The 20,989-nt window shown below is 40.9% G+C and overlaps 1 protein-coding gene across 3 annotated transcripts in view; it reads left to right on the top strand.

Annotated features, from left to right (window-relative positions):
* The window catches only part of EPS15 (epidermal growth factor receptor pathway substrate 15), a 251,598-nt gene that overhangs the window by 81,914 nt on the left and 148,695 nt on the right, over positions 1 to 20,989 (top strand). For all 3 annotated transcript variants that reach the window (XM_030207237.1, XM_030207236.1, XM_030207238.1), the window contains exons 8-10: positions 2,656 to 2,715; positions 9,149 to 9,358; positions 14,063 to 14,208. In XM_030207237.1, coding sequence (XP_030063097.1) covers positions 2,656 to 2,715; positions 9,149 to 9,358; positions 14,063 to 14,208 — 416 coding nt within the window. The remainder of the gene's footprint in view (positions 1 to 2,655; positions 2,716 to 9,148; positions 9,359 to 14,062; positions 14,209 to 20,989) is intronic.

The raw sequence follows: 20,989 nt of genomic DNA, 5'->3' as shown, positions 1-20,989 counted from the left end.
CAAGTTGGAAGAAATTTCTGTATTCCCTGCCCTCTTCCCCCCCCCCCCTTCCCCGTGGTGACCGGCACTTGTCTCTTGCTTTCCTCCTCTCTTGCCTGTCCAGATAATTTTCCTTACAATCCCAGATCCTTGAGTTGCCAATTGGTACCCTCTAGAGTTGGGTGTCGGACTGCATCATGCTCTTTTTTTGTGGGGTGCAGAGTAGAGGTCTGCACGGGACTAGGGTTTGCGTGGATCCCGCGGAATCCGTGAGAATTCAGCGGGTTCCCCCCCCCCCCCCCCGGTCAACGGGAGTGCCGCGGGAATAGAACCCTGGTCAGCGGGAGTGCCGCGGGGACGGGATGGTACATGCGGGATTCCTTCGGGGATCGCAGACGGCCCAAAAAAAAAAAAGGCAAAAAAAAAAAGCGGGATTCCCGTGGGGACGCATCACACACATACCTTTCTCATCAATCACCAACAATCCCGCAGGTTTCCTTTTCCTTTTCCGATGCTCCGTCATCTCTAACCCGACATCAACTTTTCTTCCTGCTCTGCTGCGTCATGCCCAAGGAGGTTGGATCATCTGCCACTCCAACCAATACTGTGCTTAGGGAGGCTTCCAAAAAAGAGACTACTCAGAATTCTGGGATTTGTGGTTTCTGGATCAGTGTACATTGTACACAGTGCAAGGCAATGGACTGTAATCCCAGTGTCCTCCAAGAAGGGCTCGTTGTAACTCTTCCACTCATGCTCTGTAGAAGCATGTGAAAATCAAGAGCTCCTTCCTTGTTTTCTGTTAATGTGTTTGCGGAAATGGTAGGTGCTATTAATATTACTGTTTGGAGATGTGGGTTTTTTGTTTTTTTTTTTACAACTGTTGAGATTTATTTTGTGAATATTAGTATTTTCACTTCCACCTTATTTCAAAGCATCTGCTTAGGAAATACAGTGCCTAGAAAAAAAAAATTTTTTAGCAGTGGATGAACCCTGTAACTTGTACTTAATCCTGACCCGCTTTTTTTTTTTTTTTTTAAATAAATTAGAGACGTAACTTGACCTTTTATGCATTATTGGGGGTGATAGAGGGGGGGTGAAGGTGGTTGTGTTCTTTATTGTCACAACAATTTTATGTTTATCAGCTTCTGCAAATCATCACACAGACACTGTTCAGATTTTGTGACCTGAATAGGCAGCTTTGTTTTGGTTCCTTTACATGTCCTTGTGGAGTGGCACATACGTAAATTAGGTCGTGTCACGGTGCCTAATGGGATTTTAATGTAGGTGTATAAAAGGGTTAATGACTACATTTCACTTTTTTTGTTGTTATTAATAACTCCCCACCCCATTTACAAAGCAGCACTAGCTGCTGCTGGTGCTATAATGCCAGCCCAGCCCATTTTGAATGGGCTGTCGGCATTGCCACACAGCTTTGTAAGCAGGGGGGAAAATGCTGTCTGTGATTTTATGTGATGTTTTGCTGGATGGTCTCCCTAATACTGCCAGTTTTGCAGTTTGCTTGCTGTGCTTCTCAAGTATAGTACGAATAATTATACCTTTATGCTACCCTGATGTCCTATGTGTACTATATTGTATATGATGAGAAATGTTGGGACTGTGATCAAGTTTAAGCAAAGAGGCAATTTACACAGCAGTTATAAAACTTTGAGAAAGAAATAGAATTTAAAAAAAATTTGTTTCTTAGCTAGTCATAATTCAGAATCTGCTGTATAGACTAATTAACATTCAGAAATACATCCTTTTTTATGGGGGATGGGTGGGAATGGAGAAGGTCACTCGCGGGGACGGAGGAGATTACTCATGGGGACGGGTTAGATTCTGGCGGGGATGAGCGGGGACGGGTTTGATTCCGGCAGGGATGGGTTGCATTTCTGTCCCCGTGCAACTCTCTAGTGCAGAGCCCTCTGTCCTCTGTACTGGTGCTCACTAATTCTGATCTGTGATACACCTTCATAGCAGACATTCTAATTGGTCCTTCATTTACATGTTCAGTAAGCATTACTATTTGGATTACTCCTCTAAGCAGTATAGCACTTTTGGGCATTCAATTCTTCAGGATCTTTTTGCGTTAATCAACTTAAGGACTGGTGTGCTTGATCACTCAGCTTAAAGGGACAAATGCAAAACAACCTTCATCTTGGCAGTAGCCACAATATCCCTGCTTGTTTATGGCAAAAGCCACGCTGCTTACCTGTAACAAGGTTTTTCAGTAGACATCGGGGAAATGCAGCTGTGCTTCCCTGTCCTCTGTAGTTGGTACTGGTGAAATAGATGTACACTGATTGAGGAGGGAAGGGAGAGGTCACCACTGCAGGAAATCCTGCACATGCTTGGGAAGCCTTCCAAAGCTTATTTAATCATAGGAGACCAACTGGCAGCATGGGCTCCATTCTGGAATATGACATGTCAAAGTGTGGTACATTTCCCTGTGGTCTATAAAGATCCCCTGTTACAGCTAAGAAACTCTCTCTGTAGTTATTCAAATAGTCAGCTAATGACAGATTTTGGGAGAGTCCCACAGCATGTCCAATAGAGGTCTTATTTGTCCATTACTACACATCAGTGTGGATCTCTATCATTTTTTTAACTGATTTTGTAAGACAAGACTAGAAGGAAGTAAAAACAGCCATCATAATTTCCTTTTGTTCGTTTTAGGTTTGGGAACTAAGTGATATTGATCATGATGGATTACTAGACCGAGATGAATTTGCAGTGGTAAGTTATTTTATTTAAATTTAGTAAATTTTGAGGTTGTTTACTTCATTGTGTATAGGAAAATTGATGGCAAACAAGATTAAAAAATAACTGGCATAGGTAGGTTCTATTTTATGATGTACTGTGGAAGTACTTTTTGTATACTGTCAACATAAGGGCAGATACTTTGTGGGCTATCCTTTTTTAAATGATTTCTTCTCGCACTATCCTGCAGCTCTGCTCTAATACTACAGAACTTACTTGGGGCCTGTGCTACCATTTAAAGTAACTTGGTTGTGTCTCTCTAAGGGTAGTGGTCTATTTATAAAAACTTATATATTGCCTTCCTGGCACAAAGTGGTTCACAAGCAGATACAACAATAATACAAGACATATTGACCAACAGGCATCATAAAATAAAATGTTTAAAAAAAGACTACAATATCTACCCTTTTTTCAGAATCTTCTAGCACTACTTGTACGTGGACAGACTTGAAGGGTAGACATCAGTGGAAAGGATTATATATAGATATTATGGCTATCACTAGCACATTTAAAGTAAATGGTACTGCAGAAAATATCACACAACTATTTCCCTTATCGAACAAGTGGTGACTGGCTGAGTGGCCAGAGTAAGCCCATACTAGAATTATGTATTGAATTTCAAAGTCTGACTCCTCTTTGGGAATGTGGGAATGTCAAGGACATGGCAGAGGCAGCGTTGGCGTTCAATTTAAAGGACCCGAGGACCACAAGCTAATCTGATTTTCAGAATTTTGACATTGAATGTGCATGAGAGATGTCCTGCGTTGAGTGCAGATATATCTTATTCATTATGCATATTCTGAAAACAAGGCCAATTTGAGTCTTTTGAAGATCAGAATTGCCTTCCATTGCCATGAGTGGGAGAGTTTCCCAACTACCACGAAACACTTTCTGGAGGAAGCTACAGGCTGCGCTTTTTAGCCAGAGCATTGTTGTTGGGCTGAATGGAGGGAAAATGTCCTGTTTATCCGAGTATGGTGGTTTATCTTCCTTGGTCAATTGGGGCAAATTTTGGCTTATTTGCAAGCCCCTGGAAGTAAGAAACAGCTGGACTAAAGAAAGGTATCCATATACTCGCATCTTTTTAAAGGTTATGTGGCACGGAGGAGATTTTCCAGTTCAGCACGGAAACCTGGAATTACAAATATAGAGGTTGATATTGGCAGTGCCTTCACCATATAATTGACTGAAAAAAAAAATAAAAGAATCCACAGCATGCGTATAGATGATTGTGGACATGTTAATAATTGTATAGTTAAAGATATTCATCTCAAAAATGGGGAGGGATTTGGGACAATCCTAGATTGGTGTCATTTAACCTTGTAACGTATGTTTTAAACTGGCAAATTTCAGCCTTTAAAGAGAAATTATATGTCTGTGGCCCTTACAAGTAGGTATCGCTAGAAACGTTTGGCTTGGACTTCACAAATTATCCATGTATGTTCAGCGATGCTACCTAGATATAGACTGCATTGCTGTATATATGTCTTATTTTGGTATGTTCACTCTGCAGCTGAATATTGACTTCATAATTTTATGGTCATGATCTTTAATGTTGATATCTCTCTTCTGTTGAATGTGTTCTTTTACATAGTACAGCATCTCAAAAGTCATGAAAAGGCAAACCTTTGTTAAACAGTAACTGTTTATCTTCATTTCCTTAATGTAGACAGACTTTTCATTCTTGTCTAAGTGCAGGCATGCAGTTCTAATATATTGATATTATCTTAATGCTTTCTAAATACTTTATCAAAGAGTATGCTCAGACAAGCCATTATGGCAAAAAGGATATTGCAGAGCTAATCTGATAACATCAGTAAAATGGTTAAACTTGGTGAAGTGCCAGCTGAATTGCTTTTCCTGCTGGAGCTATTCTGTAAATATGCTATTTTTCCTTCCCCATCCTCCATTTTTTTTTGTCTTTTGGCTATTCTTGCTTTTTCCCAAAGGGCTGAATCTCATTTATCAATTGAAAATTGTCTGGGGTACTGGATAGCTTGAAAGAATTGGCACAGAATTGACAAGCCTTTCACTCCCATAGTCACTGGTTCCAGTTGTCTCAGGTTAGTAGTTACACGTAATCGCTCTCAGGAAGTTGTTTGGTCTATGTGAATTGAGATGGTAGTTTGTCTGGTGCCCAGTATATAGGCATTGGGGATCATTACAGCCACCAATGCAAATAAACCTACCTGTTGTTGTTAGCGGTCTTGGCAGAAAGGCACAATACTTCTCATCCCTGGAGGTGATCTCTTCATAGCAAGGCCGTGGCACATTCACAGAGCAGTGTGAGAGCTATAACTTTTCTATGGATAACTGTGTATCTGTGGTTTCAACTTTTGACAACCCAACACATTCTTAAGCCTGGTGTCCACAAGTAAAAAAATTGCTCACCAGTGAGGAGATAGAGGCAGAAAACCCTGAATTCCAGTTATTTCATCACTAGTTTAAGGAATGGTGCTGCCCTACAAGTTACTAGTATTTTTCTGCCTTCAGCAACTGAGGCAGGCTGGACTTGGTGCATCAAAGTTCTTCATTGAAGGCCTGACTTCCACAGGTGGTTGTGGTTGAGTTCCTGGCTCACTAGAAGCCCTTATTGAGCTTAGGATAGCTTTCCTTTTCCCTCATCATCCTCAAGTCTTTTGCCCATGGGTCTTGCCTAGGTGTGGCCAGGCGAGCAAGGTCCTATCTGGTCTTTAGAAGGGGACGGGCAGGTTACGTGACTCTTCCCTCCCTTCTTCCAGTCTGAGGCCTGTTTCTGGGAGTCCTGCTTCCAGGCCCAGTCTTGAGGGTTGGAGATGACTGTTCAGTGTTGGGACCTTCAGGTGCCCTCATTATGTACTGCCAATTCCTTCCCCTCGCACCCCTTCTCACTTGTGATGCATGTGGCTCCTATTAAGTTAAAACAAAATAGAGGAAGTGTAGATGTGTTGTAGTGAGGGCTTCACATTCTGCTTGCAGTAGCACATCTGGGCTTCTGGTGCATGTGGACAGATTATGATAGGAGGCTTTGAGGGCAGTGGTCCCAGTAGCAGGGCTGAGGAGGTTCAGGTAGTGTTGCATTGGAACAGGTCATTGGGGCCTGCAGTTTCACCGCAGGGTAAGCATGGTGGATTTGGCAGCTTGTTACTATTTTATGTAGGCTTCAGGGCTCGTCCTGTGCGGACTGACAATGGATGTGAGCCGGGCCCTGGAGATGCTTTCTCTATGGGTGCTTGATATCAATCTTATAGTGCCTCATAGAAAAATATAGTGATGACCAAATTGCCACTCTGAAAAAGAAACAGATTTTGGTCAGATGGTTTATGATGAGTTGTCATAATAAACTTAAAACCATCCCTTTAACCCTTATCCTGTCACATGGGTGCAGCCATACCTCATCTTTCCAGAACATTAGAATGATTGTGCGCAATGATTTGTGATAAACCAGGACAATATGATACATTCCCCCCCAGAAATGAATGGGTTTTCCCTACTGGGCTATAAATCTACCTTGGGTTCACTTTTTAAAATCTTTTTTTGTTAATACCTCAAAATTTATGTTTCTCTCTCTAATACTTTATCAGTTGTACACACTTCATCTTTATTGTATACTATTTTTCTTGCATTAGTCACCCTCATCTATTCCAGTCCTGTTCTTTTTTTATGTGCCACCTTTGTATGTCTCTGTTGCTGTCTGAAGATGTTTTCACTAGCTGACATTTTTGTGATCATGATTCTGCCTATACTGTATATATAAAATGTGTATGTGTACCCTGTCCAAGTAATTCTACTGAGCTTGATAATCCTTTGCCAGCTGTGATTTCTTCTTGTATATTGTGGGAATCTGAGGAGCTGCTGTAGACTGTGGCGCTTGGGAGTACAAAAGTGTGTTTTTCTGGCTTGGGTAGGGTAAGGTTTGTGGTGAAGATGGGGGGTAGGAGGCAAGAATTCCTTGGTTAATTTAGAGGGTAAGGGGAGACTGCCACCTGAAATGTTTTGTAGGTGTCTGCTGCTGTTAATGAATGTTTTACTATGTCTGAATATGTACTGTGCTGACAATGTCATAATCATTTTCTATTACTATGGTTTAAATTTTACTTTTTTTCAGGTTTATATGTTCAAGGATCAAATATATCACAAGTGGCAGGGCTATCACAAAATAATTCTGAACTTATAACTTCTGCAGTGATACCTGTTTGTTAAAAATATCCTTTGCTCTTTTCTCATGGTCGTATTTACAGAGGTATCCAGTAGATTACGACTGCTGCCTTAAATACAAATTGTGTATTTTTGTCCGAGCTGATAGAGCTCTGAGTCATTTGGGGTCAAAGTTCCACATGGAAACCTCCCATTAGTTGTGATTGGTTAGTGCGTGATTTTGAGTTAGATCTTGATCATCTTCATCAGATCAGACCTGAGAGGTTTTCAAGTACAGCTGTGGGGAATAAAAGATGGACCATGTAACTGCTTTTCTGTGTGAGAGTCTGTTGAATCTGAGCTCTCCTCCAGTATCAGTGGCATGGAATACAATACAACACAGAAAGAAAAAGGAACAAGAGGGACCAATTAAGAGTTTGTTTCATAGCTGCTAAGTACAGTGCAAAGATTTAATATTGCATTACTAATTTTTGAAATAATACATTGATTTTTACTGCATTATGATTGTCTTTTATTAAGCCACGATAGTGATTCCCAGTGCTGCAAAAGCGATGAAGCTCATTCAATTCCTATGGGCTTTGTCGCATTTTTGCCACAGTTGCCTCATGGGAATCATTATTGCAGCTTTTTAAAAGGAGCCCTATGTTTTTTTTTTCTTTCGGTAAATGTTTGAACTCTAACCTCTTTAATATTAAATTTTGGAACATCTTTATTTAGAAAAAAAAAAGGCTATTTTATTTATTTATTGCATTTGTACCCCAGATTTTCCTCCCTAGTGGTTGGTTCAGTGTGGCTTAAAGTTAACTTAAAGTGAACCGGTTACATGTTATATAGTCGTGTGAAGCTACGAAGCCTTGTTCTGGTTATGGAATGATGTAAACTTGATGCATTCAGTCCTTAGTCTTGCTTATGGAATGTTGACCAGTTGTGTGGTTGGTTAAGTGAATTAGTCGCAAAGGAATTTTCTGAAGATGTAGGCTTTTAAGTGTTTTCTGAATGTGAGGTGGTAGTTAATGAGTTTTAGTTCTTTCGGTAGCGAATTCCAGACTTTATTTCAGACATATGTGAAGCTGCTAGTGTATGTGGTTATGTATTTCAGTCCCTGGCATCTTGAGAAGTGAAGGTTAAGATAGGTTCTTGGTTGCATTACGTAGTGGTAGGATTATTAGGTCGGTCATATATTCCTGAGTGTGGCTGAAGATTATTCTGTAGGCCAAGGAGCAGATCTTGAAGAATGTGTGGGCTTGGAGTAAAAGCGAAGGCAAATTGAGGACCTATGCCCTGACGCAGGTTTTCGAAACATGGACCATGTTCGTGATGGGTCCTATATGAAATTGAAACATGTGAAAACTATACAAGTTGGTTCTTGATTATGACAATACGTTTTATAAGAAGAATGAAACTTGAAGACATAAGTGTCTAACTTGGATATAGAATTCAACAGTGAAAATCACCCCCTTGATTTTTGTTTTTCGGAGGCGTTGTGCTGATAGTTTGCTATATAGCTGCCCCTGCCATTTTGAGTATTGTAGTGACTGTTCAAAGTGAAAAACAATGAAAGCTAGCATTTATTTGCTATGGAGCTGCCCAGATTGTATGTAGTCTGGTACCAAATGCTAAACTCTCATCTGACAGCTAATGATGTTTGTTTATTTTATTTATTCACATTTGCTAGACCGCTTTTGGCTTTACTCCTAAGCTGTTGCAGAAATCAAACAGCACTACTTGTATCAGTGCTGCCTTTTGTGTTGCTGTCTGAACTTTCACTTTCTCAAAATGTTTTTAATGACCTGAAAATGAAGGGTGGGATTCAAATACTAGGTAAGCATTCTTGTCATTTTGAAAGGATAAAGCTCAATGCTTTAATTGATGTAAACGGCATCATAGACAAAATTGCTCAATGGGATTTCTTTTGAATGCCTATATATAGGAAGTGTGCAGTCTGTTTTAATTAACATTAATATTAGTGGGCTCAGTCACCAGAAATGTTAATGATTGGAAGTTGTTTCAGTGATCCGAAGCAACATTTTGTAGGGGAATCGTTTGGTACATTTATGATGCACTTACTAAAAATGATATAAAAATTAGCTGAAAATATTTCTGTATTCACAAAACCTGCATTTTTCTTTGCTCTGAAAAGCATGTGTTGTAAGGAGAATAGGCAGAAATGGACCAAATGTAGAGCCACAGGTTTTGTATACCATGATAATCATGAAGTGAATTTCAGAATTAACCAAGCAAATATCTTGTCTTCATATTCATTGTTTTAAAGGCCATGTGTTTGGTGTATTGTGCCCTTGAGAAGGAGCCTGTGCCAATGTCATTGCCTTCTGCCTTGGTGCCACCTTCTAAGAGAAAGTCATTTGGCGTTCCAGGAGCAGTGCAAGGAATTCCTCCTCTCCCTTCACCACCCTCTGTTAAGGAGTCTCACCAGTCATTGCCGTCTGTAGGAATTCTACCTACAAAAGCACCAGTAATACAGGTATAATGCTCTGTATATCTGTACATGACTTTAATGATCATCATCTTCTGCCTTTTCTTTCTGTGTAAGTCTGCCTTTTCTTTCTGTGGTATTTCTTCTAAGCTCTTCAGGCAGCTTTGCAGCATACCTTGGGGATGACATGGGGGCAACACTTCCCAAATATGCAGGTGTTCATGCTAAATTGCTCCCTGCCCCTCCATTGCTAATATGAATTTGTTGCCTGTTACATTGCACCACCCCAATGTAAACAGGCAGAGTACATCGATGAATAAGCAGAATCAATTCAGATACTCTTTTTTGGTAAATCTAAAGCTTTTCTGATTTTTTTTTTTTTCCAGCACTGCACTTTATGAATTCATAGGTTTTAAGTACTAATACATATATTTATTACTTGTGTAATTATAATTGTATGAATTGTATTATAGGTTGCTTAGGTTGAGGGAGCGTGAAGGTGCTTTTGTGCCTCTGTTTGCCTCAGTAAAGCTGGATAACTTGCAACTAAAATGGGAGCAGGTGTAAATGTTCGTGAATAAAGTACATATGAAAGTGCATATTTTATAAAGTGCATGCATAAATTCAATTCTGCCTGTGTTGAACCCAAATCTTTCCCCAAATCTTCATACTCTAGAATTGTATAAAAGTGCTTGTGTTCTTCTAATTGTGTGTACTTTGTGTGAGGCAGCTTTATAAGAGGCTTTTTATGTGCATATACTATCATATGCACATTAAAACGTTTTTACAAAATTACCCTCCAGAACTACAGGGATAATATTTCTAAAGCCGTTGTGTGCCTAAAGCACTGTTTTATTAACAGAAATAACTGCTTGTAAAATAGCTGTGTGGTATTTATTCATAAAGGTACATGCAATCTATGAATAGCACTTTTTTTTTTACACGGTATACACACATACTCTGACATTGGGAGCACTTAAAAGGAATTTTGAGGTACATGTATGTTTTATAACATACATATATATCTGTGGAAAAGTTAATGCCTATTTCAGAGCAGGCATACGTTGATGTGAGAGGTTTTTTCCCCCCCTTCAGTTTCCTCTATTTGCATATATGTCAGACTGAATGTTTTCTGATCTTTAAACAAAATGTAATATTAGACAAAGGGAATCCAAGTAAACACATAACAGTTTTTAAATTATTACATCATTTAGGGATCAAAATTATCCAACACTCATGTAGCCCAAGTAAAAAAGTAACTGCCCCCTTAGTTACTCAATCAACCAATTTCCCAAATGTATTTGATAATTAGCTTCAGCCAGCCCTGCTGATCTGAACTTCATTACATATTGAACCTTACCATGAGAGTGAAGTAGTCACCACAAAGTTTCTAAAAGAGCGCTATGCCATGATCAAAGGAAATTCTAGAAGACATGAGAAACAAATTTGTTGAAATATATCAGTCTGCAAAGGGTTACAAAGCCATTTCATGTGGGACAGCTCTGATGGCTGCAAGGTGGGAAGGGACAAACCCGAGAGGTAAAGATGAGCTGTAATACCCTCATCCACAGGGCTGGAATATAAACGTGCATAGTAAGCAGCAAAGATTTTATTAATAGACTAGTCCCTTGTGGCCTGCAGGCCAGTATTATCTTTAAGTGTCAATGCCCTGCTGGTGCCCCGAACAAAACAGTAACTTAGCCAAAAAGGAGCCCCCTTTGTTCCCAAATTTATAAAGCCGAAATCAGTAGTTCAAAGACTTCTCCGCCCGTTGGTGAAGAAGTTCGTTCATGGCTGTCTGCACTTCCATAAGTTGTTGGCGATCAACTGGGTCATGAGTGCGACCAAATTGTCTACACAACCAATACAAAGAGCGTTCTAAATGCAAGATCTCACAATCTCTGGCCTTTTTACAATGACTTGCATAACTAATAATGACTCACCACAAATTGACCCTCTGGGTCCACTTGCAACACTTACTGTCTGTCCTCTTTCGAAATAAAATCGTCACACCCCCCTTCTTCCCTTGGGCCACTGCCGAGACACAGTCCCCCACCCACCATCTCTGTTATTTATCATGTTCTTCTGCATTGAGATGCGTTTCTTGTAGGAAGACTACATCTGCTTGGACTCTCTGTAACTGTAAAGATTTTGTGCGCTTTATCGGAGAATTAATTTTTCCAACATTCCAAGTAATAACCTTCAGTTAAAAAGTAGCCAGTACCTAAACCAACCATAACAAGACCAAAGAACCTCTCAGGAAGGAGACTGTCCCAGTCTCCCCAGTTCCTAGGCCATGGAAAAGGCACAGCAGAACATTTAGCAAAAAAGAATCTATTCCAACATTTGAGAGAGAAATCCACCCACAAAAAAAACACACCCCAAAATATAAACATCCCTTGTTCCCTCTTAGTGTCAGGCCCAACCTACAGGGCCCTCACATTAAACGCCAGCCCTCCTCCAACCCCATAAAGTCTGATGGAATGTAGACCCCCCCCCCATCAGTTATCCGATATATACATATACAGTTCATACATACATAACCACCCCTACATACGCACAAACATTTGCACAGCCCCATATTGTCCGATATTACATACAGGCAGATCTGTAAACTAGAGCCACGGGCCGCTTGCCTACATAACAAATCCTCTCAAACACCACAGCCCGTTCCACACCAAGACCTTCAAATGACCCTACAAATGCTACACCATGTATGAGACCAAGAAGGGGCCGCCAACTTATCTGGAGCAGCAAAAAATCGTACCATACTTCTCAGCTCATAGATATCAGAGTGGAACCAAACCAACATTTATTTGCAACAGACATTCAAACCCATACGGACTCCATCCAAAGCAAGCACCCAAAAGTCACACACACACAAAAAATATTGCAGACACTTCTTTGTCTACCGAGGACTTGACTGGGGTGTCACAGGACCAGGGACTCCCAGTACTACGAAGAATCCTTGTCTCTCCATCTGGCAGCACAAAGTCCAAAGGTCCTTACTCTGTCAGATAGATGCTTCCCCAGTGCTTCAGTGGTGCACTCAAAGACCCCAGAAATGTCTGTGCTGCATCTGGTGTATCCATAAAGTGCATGCGCCCCTGATGTGTGATTTCTAGGCGGGCTGGATACAGCAGGGCGAAGGGGATCGTTCTCTCGAACAAATGGGAACACACAGATGAAAAATGCATGTCTTCTAGTAGCAACCCCCACAGAGTAATCTTGAAAACAAAGGATCTTTCTATTCTCATAAGAAAGTGTTTTCTCACCACGAATAGCACGCAAGATGGCTACTTTATGTGCATAGTTCAGGACTTTCAGAATGACCACTCTGGGGCGCACACTAGAAGGCTGACGGGTTCCCAAGTTGTGGATTCTCTCAATACGTAAAGGACCCAAGTGCTCAGATAAGTTGAGTTCTCTCATAAACCAGGCCTCCAAAAATCCAAGGAGTTCAGGTTCCAAAATAGACTCTGGGAGCCCAACTAGGCACAAATTGCTCCTCCTGGAGTGATTTCCCAAATCTTCCAGGCACTCCTGGCAGACCTCGAGGGCCTTCTGTGTATGTGAGAGCCACCCGGACTCAGGCCTCCAGCTCCCCTGTAAGCTGCTGTTGCGTTAAGAATTTGCGCCCCAAATCCTCCAGCGTTCCCTAGACCTTGCTAAGCTTATCTTTTAGTGGCTGCAAGCGTTTTCCCAACAATGTCTCCATCAATGCCGCTACTTCAGCAATCACCTTGGAAACCCATGCGGAACTGGGAAAAGAGCCTGTTGGGCTCGCGGGAGCCACCATCTTGGCGTCAGGAGGATGATGCCACTCTCAGTCCTTATGAGCGAGTCTTGTTGACAGCCCAAAGTCACCACCGTTTCGCTAAGACCTCGGACAGAAATCGGGAGATCGAGGTAGGGGGAATCAAAAGCCGGCAAAATTGCAAGGTTTGAGAAGGAGGGCAGCGGGAGAGCCAACTACCCGTGTCCTCTCTCCTGAATGGCGTCATACGATTCCTCTCTACTGTGCTGTTTGTGTACATTTAACGTTATTCCTATTCCTAGGATTCAGTTTGCCATCTCCAAGTTTACCTCATTGATTGTTTATCCCATTACTAAAATTGTAAGTTTTATGTCAAGCTGTACCTGCTATACACTGCATTTGGTGAATCTGTTCAGAAGGGCTGTTTTAAACCCAATAAATAAATATGGCTGTTGAGGCTGAATTGTCCTTTTCTTTGCTAAGTTATTTAGCTTAGGTATTTTTGTGGATTGATGGCACTATGGTTGACTGGTGCACAACGAGGTGGGTCGCCAACAGTTTCTATTTTATGGATAGCTTTGTGCTGTCCTAACACGTATATTAAGGGTTGCTTCCTGCATTGATTTTGCTGAACGTTGTGAAGTGCTTCAGCTATCAAATTTCAGGAAACTATTATTCAGTAAGGTCCCTGAGCTATCCATATGAATGGACAAATGAAGCAGTAGGGAAGGCTGTTATATCAATGTAATGCTTGTAAATATGGGGCTTTCCCCAGAGCTAATAGCCCATATGCCTAGTGATATTAGGAACTGCAGTGAAAGCCAATAACGTATGTTTCCGTTCTATTTTAGTCACGCCAAACAATTGAAAAAGAGAGTGTATTTTTGTACATCTCTTATATGCCGTGGACCATGCACACCTAACAGCCAGACTGAGTTTTAAGGGTGCTTTTCTTTTTAACTTTTTTTTTAAAGATTTTTTGTTTGTTCTTCCAGTGGGTTGTATCACCAGCAGAAAAAATGAAATGGGATGAGATCTTTATGAAAACTGACAAAGACATTGATGGCTATGTTTCTGGCTTGGAAGTCCGAGATATATTCCTTAAGACAGGATTGCCCTCTACAGTACTTGCACATATATGGTAAGAGTGATGAAACTGCAGAACTTGACTTTTAGATAAGTACTAAAACAATTGTTGATGCTTGTTTACATAATTGTTTTTGATTTTTATCTGAATTTATGCATGCAGTTAATCATTTTAGTTGTCAGTTTAATATGTCTTAAACTGAAAATTCTTCCAAAGATATTCCTGGTTATTTTCTTGTATTTTATTTATTTTTGTTACATTTGTACCCCGCACTTTCCCACTCAATGCGGCTTAGGTACTTATTTGTACCTGGGGCAATGGAGGGTTAAGTGATTTGCCCAGAGTCACAAGGAGCTGCCTGTGCCTGAAGTGGGAATTGAACTCAGCTCCTCAGTTCCCCAGGACCAAAGTCCACCACCTTAACCACTAGGCCACTCCTCCACAGTGTTATCTAGAAACTAACTAGTATAGTTTGTCAAACACTTTATTCTTATTGACAATTCATACTTCTGTGGTTTGTCGATGAGCGGGATTGAATAGGGCATACAAGTGGATAAAAGATATCCTCACATGGCAGTGGGACAGACTCCCCGAGGTCAAAATTTGTGGAAGCTTCTGAGCATGCACAGCCCTGCAGTCTCTTCAGTTTTATGTGTTTAGCTCTACTGAGTGGATGCAAACACAAAGTTCTCCCAAGATTTCAAGGCATTCAATAGGTTTTCTCTTAATTTAAAAATTGTTAAAAATAAATTCATATTTTTGTTTGCCTTTCAACCTGTGGAACATGATAAAGACCAAGCCAGTTTTTGCTCTTGAAGGAAAACTATTAATTTTCTTCTCCCTGTAAAGTGTCTAATCTGGCTGGGCATGGGGCTTATGGCTCGGTACATGGAGAAGATATCCCCAGTTGCCCAGAAGGATGGCCTCATAAACCACTGAGACAGAGAAGAAGCTCTTGCATAGAAAGAGGAGTGAAGAACTTCTCAGCATAGAGATTGCCAACTGGTGCATTCCTTCGGGTCATCTCCTGTTGCCTCTGTTTTTTGCATAGTAATTTTAAAATTCCCATAAAGTCCTCTCGCTGGGTGAAGGTCTCAGCTGAGACAATTGACCTAAGGCATAGATGTCTTTGGCACAGTTGGACAGATGTGAGCTTAAGGCAACGTATAAGCTACATTTCAAGAAGGTTGTAGCCATAGTGCCTCATCTTTAGTTCAAACAGTGGTATGCAGCCCCTGCACCATCACCACCAAGAAAAAAGCCATAGCAGCTGCATGGCACTGATATATGCATCTGGCACCAATTGTGCAGAAATTTCACCAGGTTAGTGGTACAGATGAAACTTCAGCACCGACTAGAGCAGGTCATCTTGAGTCCAGTACAGCATCACTCCTTTTTTTCTGTGCAATGATTTCTCCGGTGCAGGCTTCCTTTTGTTCTCTGGTTATGGTACAGGCCTATAGGCTGTCATCTCTAGAGCAACGCATCTCAAATATTCATACTGCAAACACAAAGCTACCAACATTGATGGATAAGATTCCTCATCAGTGTCTGTACCCCTACTGGAGCAATTGCATTTGTTCTTTCAGAGGATGTTCAGTGACTTTCTTCAGAGATTACTGCAAGGAACTAAAAAGATACAAAAGAACCTTAAAAAGCTAAAGACAGAACAGGAGCAGATCGAAACAGTACTGAAAGAAAAATCCAAATCACACCTCGTTGCAAATATGTATAATTTTAAAATTATAACAGCTAGCACAGCCATGTTTTAACACAAGTCTGCATCAGGGGTATGAATATTCACTCATTCACAATAATATCTAATATTCACAATCCTGTATTCAGTTATGTTATGAGTAGGCTTGTTTCACTCCAATCAGCACAATTAAAACTTACCAGATATGAGTCATTGCTGCAGAGTATATTCAAAGCAGCATCCTGATCCTCCGTTAATACTTTGTTTTCAGTAAAGAAGAAAAATGTGAAAAAAGCTCATGCAATCAATCCACACTCTGACTACTATTATAACATACATCAAAAACAGGATGTTTTCATGACCAAATATACTTAGAAAAATATATTTCATTTCCTTTCCTTCCTCTTCTCGTCTTCCCCTTTGTCTAATAATTTAGCACCATGCTATGTGTGCTGTGTGGCAATCTATTCCAAAGTGCCTCCCAAGTTCTTTGAAATGCCTTCTTTCCCAGTATTTCCCTCCACGCTCTTAGCTTTTCCGTTTACATGCGTTGAAACAATATGTTCCTCCATTGGGCCACACTTAGCGTCTATGCATTATGCTGCCTTATACTTTTATTTGCCAGTACTAGAGTGCAAAAACTGTGTCTCCTCTTTCATCACACAAACCAACTGTGCAAAATCATCAAACAGTAGCTTTGCCTCCATTCATTTTTGCATCGTATCATTTCAGTCAGGCATCAGACTATTTGTTCCCAGGATCTCTGTATAACCCCATATTCTCAAAATAAAACGTTCAAAAATGGCTTCCATCTCTTCTGCATGTTAAACACTATTCTTCTACTGCCTCTTTTACAAGCACTGCTTCTTTTGCTGAGATGAATGCTGAGATGAATGCTGTTATCAGTCAGTGAGAGATTTTTTTCAAATTACTTTTAAGTTGATTATTGGATATCCATATTCCCAACTCCCTGTTCCAGTTAACTGCCATTTTTCTTATGTCCAACCCTGTAATATCCTATATAATAAAACTCACCCTCAACGTTCTGAGGACAGTGACGTCACTGTCACTTCCTTCCAGAACGGTTCGTAAGACCATGGTGGTGAAGCCACCGAAATCGCCCAGGCTAGGGGCCCCGCCCTCGCGTCAAACGTCATGACATCGAGGGCGGAGCAGTGGCGTTCGGTGTGTCCAAGAGGCAGGTGCGGAATGTGGGGCAATGCCGTCAGAACGACGAAGGGGTTGGTAGGGAGGGAGAAGGGGGGGTTGGGGAGGAAAACCTTGCTAGTGCCTGTTTCATTTGTTCCTGAAACGGGCCTGTTTTCCTAGTATTATTATAAAATATAGATAATTTACAAGGTTTATCAGCTTCTGAAAGGAACATTTCCTCCGGCATATTCTAAGCTCTGTCCTTAGGTGTTCCCATTGAAACATTTGAATATAGCGCCTTGCTTGTAAATAAGCATACAATTCTTAATTTGCTAGGCTTTAACTTTTTCAACCATTTTCTAGAGGGATCCTGTCTACCATTTTAATCCATTGTCTGCTATCTTCTGTTTTCTCTTTCATATTTCATCTCTTAAAAACTCCATCCTCTAGTACCACCAGGAAATCTAAGTTCCCCTTTAATGTCATCCCTTCCAAATTACAGCCTAGAGCTGTGTACCCATCTAGGTCTCAATACATTTGTTTTGTAGTTAGGATTTAATCAGTACATCTCCAGGTGGGTTGTAGTTTTTGCGTGAAGAACAAATGCATATTCTAAGGGTTGAATAAATTCATTTTCCCAGCCAGTGGGGTATGCCCTGATGTAACCCTTAACCAACTATCCAAGTGTCTCATAATACATACCATATGTGACCATCTATGGGAAAAGGAGACTAAAGTCACCAGAAACAAAAAATTAGGTTTTAATAAATGTTGTTAGATCAAACAATCTGTAATACAACAGTCCAAACCCTGTCCTTTTATGTGAAAATTTTTTAAAAAGTTAACAAAAGTTCAAACGTGTAACTTTTGCAGACTGCTTTTAGATTCATGACATGAAAAATTGGTCATTCTCAACATTTAGATCTGCTACTTTAGTCACATTTTCCTAGAGATTATCACATATTTTGAAAAGGGTCTGGCAGCACTTGAGTCATCCTTAGGTTTGAGGACACTAAAACACCTTAACTGGACTTTTTTCCCCTTCCAAAGCTGAATTTAGTTTTGTAGGTCTTGCTGACATAATTTAATAGGTTAATATTTGTATTGTGTATATCAATTTGAGTACTGTAATCATTTTTATGTAAAAAAAATTTTTTTTCTCATTAAAGACAAAAGGAAAGAGGTCTAATTGTGTTCCAATTAGCTTTTCTCAACAGCAGGTTTACATGGGCAGACTGGATAGGCCATGTGATCTTTATCTGTTTTCATTTTTCTGTGTTTTTATACAAATTCCCCAGCCTTGCTAGAGTGTGTATTCCCAAATTTTGCAGACTTCCCATTCTCTTCAATGGTAAGGAGTTAACCCACATTGCTGCTTTTTATCTAGGCTCAAAGATACTGCTTTTGATTTTTTTCAGATTTAATCACAGTGCTGTAGCTTGCCAAAACTTTTATTAAATTCCTTCAATGCCTCCTGGAAGAGAGTCTTTTTTTTGTCTGAGTCAACATTAGGAAAATATCATCTGCAAATGCTAAGCATTTTAACTTTTGTAATCAGACCTTGGAGTGTCTTGCACCCTTTGCAAAAAAAGTAAAGGAGACCCACCATGGCCCTCTGTAACCTAAACTCTGAGGATACCATCCCATTAACCACCACTACTGTGCAGGGGTCTATATATAGTACCTTTTTAAAGTTTTTAAAAAATAGCCTTTAATTCCATAACTGTCTGTGTGAGCCTTTGGACCACCGTTGGGCCCCTGGCTGATGACAGGCGAGTCACTTAGGTGGCAGATGGAAGGCTAGACAGAAGGCAACCACAGGGAATCAGGTGGCAGGAGACAAGGCGGGCTCAGCAGGAACTAGTACTTGGGACCAAGATGACCTTGGCTGGAACTGGAGCAGGGACAGCATGAGCTTGTACTGGAACCCAAATGGGTATCAGAATTCCATCTCAATCAGTCCATTGTGCTACCTGGTTTTTTTCCCCCTATGCCACGCTCTCATCCTGGAGAAGCAGCACTGCATACCTTAGACTGCAAGTGTGTTGTAGCATATTATCTGGAGCGTACAAAATCTCATAGGAAGTCCTCCCAGCCTTTTGTACCCTTTGACCCAAACAGATTGATTTCCATCACCAAACGTACTATCTCTACTTGGCTGGCTGGCTGACTGACTGTATCTTTTACAAGTATGCTAAGGCTGGGCTTGACCCTTCATGGCTGTGTCGCAGCTTACAATGGTAGAGCCATGGTGGCTTCAGTAACCCATTTCTGCTCTGCCTCCATTTGAAGAAATTTGCAAGGCCACAATGGGTCTTCTATCCACACGTTCAGTGTTCACTACTGTCTGGAGCAACATTCTAGGTGAGGTAGCTGGTTTGGACAAGAAGTCCTGCAGAATCCTTTTACTGCTTGTGAACTCCACCTTCCAGCCCTTTTTTTTCCCCACCTGGCTCACTTATTTGTCAAGTTTAATTTATATTTTGAGGCTGATAGCTAGTGAGTCCCACATGTCAATATTATGCCTGCTTGTCCTCAGAGAAAGCAAAGATAGTAGTGGGCAGACTTATAAGGTCTGTGCCCTGAAAAAGACAGGTACAAATCAAGGTAAGGTATGCACAAAAAGTGGCACATATGAGTTTATTTTGTTAGGCAGACTGGATGGACCATGCAGGTCTTTTTCTGCCGTCATCTACTATGTTAGGTGTTCTTCAAGGACAGCAAGTATATATTCTCACATCCTTCCTGCCTCCCCTTGGAGTTGTCTTAACTTTAGTATTGTACTGCTAGTCCTACGCTCGAGTGTCAGGTGGGTAGGCACTTGCGCATGTGCAGTAGTTGCACTGCCTTAAAGTTTTAAAGTGACAGTGCACTATGGCAGTGTGCACATGTGAGAATATATGCCTGCTGTCCTTGGAGAATACCTGCTACAGGTAAGTATCTTTACTATGAGATGAGATTTGGAAAATGAAATAGAGCAGTTCTGTTCAGCCCTCTTCCCAGGTGCACACAGCCAGTTGGGTTTTCAGCATTACTATTTATAATTATTATTGGCATATTGTGTCTGTCCATTGTATGCAGATTATCTCATGCGTATTATGGTAATTCTTTAAACCCAAATGTCTAGGTCTGCCTTCAGGATTGGTTTAAGAAGTGGTGCTGTGGAGAAGAGGAATAGGAAAGCTATGATGTAGACTTTTAAATACGCACAAGAAAGAGCTTTCTATGGCTTCCTTTTCTTCGGAAACAGGAGTCACGATATGAAGCTGCAAGGAAATAGAATCAAGAGCAACACCAAGAAGGATTTTTTTTTTTTTTTTTACACAAAAGATGCTGGATGCCTGTAATGCCCTCTTGGAAGCACTCAAAAAAGGCATGCTGATTAGATTAATTAGGAGAATTTTACTGAAGTATGCTGGGAGGGGGGGAATTCTACGTAAAAAATTGTAATTCTGTGCACAATATTTTAAAATAATACAAAATTCTGCATAGTTTATTTGTATTGTGTTTTGCACAGAATTTCCCCATCATAAGGCCTGGAATTCTGCCTGCCTTTTGCTTCCTCAGGCTCCAGCCTCCCCAGTTCCCTCTTGCTCCAACTGTAGTTCTATCTTTCTAACTCCCAGCAAGACCTTTAATATTGGCTGTTCCCCAGGTCTTCCTCTGCAGACAATAACCCCACCTTCATTTTCCCTGCCCTCAAGCACCCCCACCACCTCTCATTCTTTCTTCTCCCTTCCCCAGCTTTCATTCTTTCTACTTCCACCCTCCCTCTTGGCACACTCTGAGGCTTGATCCCTGCACACCAATGGTGCACACTCAGCTTTGCTCTTCCCCTCCCCCTCTTATTATCCCCTAACCTGGTTCAGTGACTCTCTCATTCCTGTGTGTGGTACATACTCTGTTTGAGCTTTGTCTACCTGCCTTTATTGCCCAGAAAGAAGAGGAGGAGAACAGCTGCACATCATGTTATGTCATAGTTCTCTGCCT

The sequence above is a fragment of the Microcaecilia unicolor genome, chromosome 6 (genome assembly GCF_901765095.1).
Source record: "Microcaecilia unicolor chromosome 6, aMicUni1.1, whole genome shotgun sequence".
In the NCBI taxonomy this organism is placed as follows: Eukaryota; Metazoa; Chordata; class Amphibia; order Gymnophiona; family Siphonopidae; genus Microcaecilia; species Microcaecilia unicolor.
The sequence above is the reverse complement of the archived record's forward strand: the minus strand, read 5'-3'. Positions and strand labels throughout refer to the sequence as shown.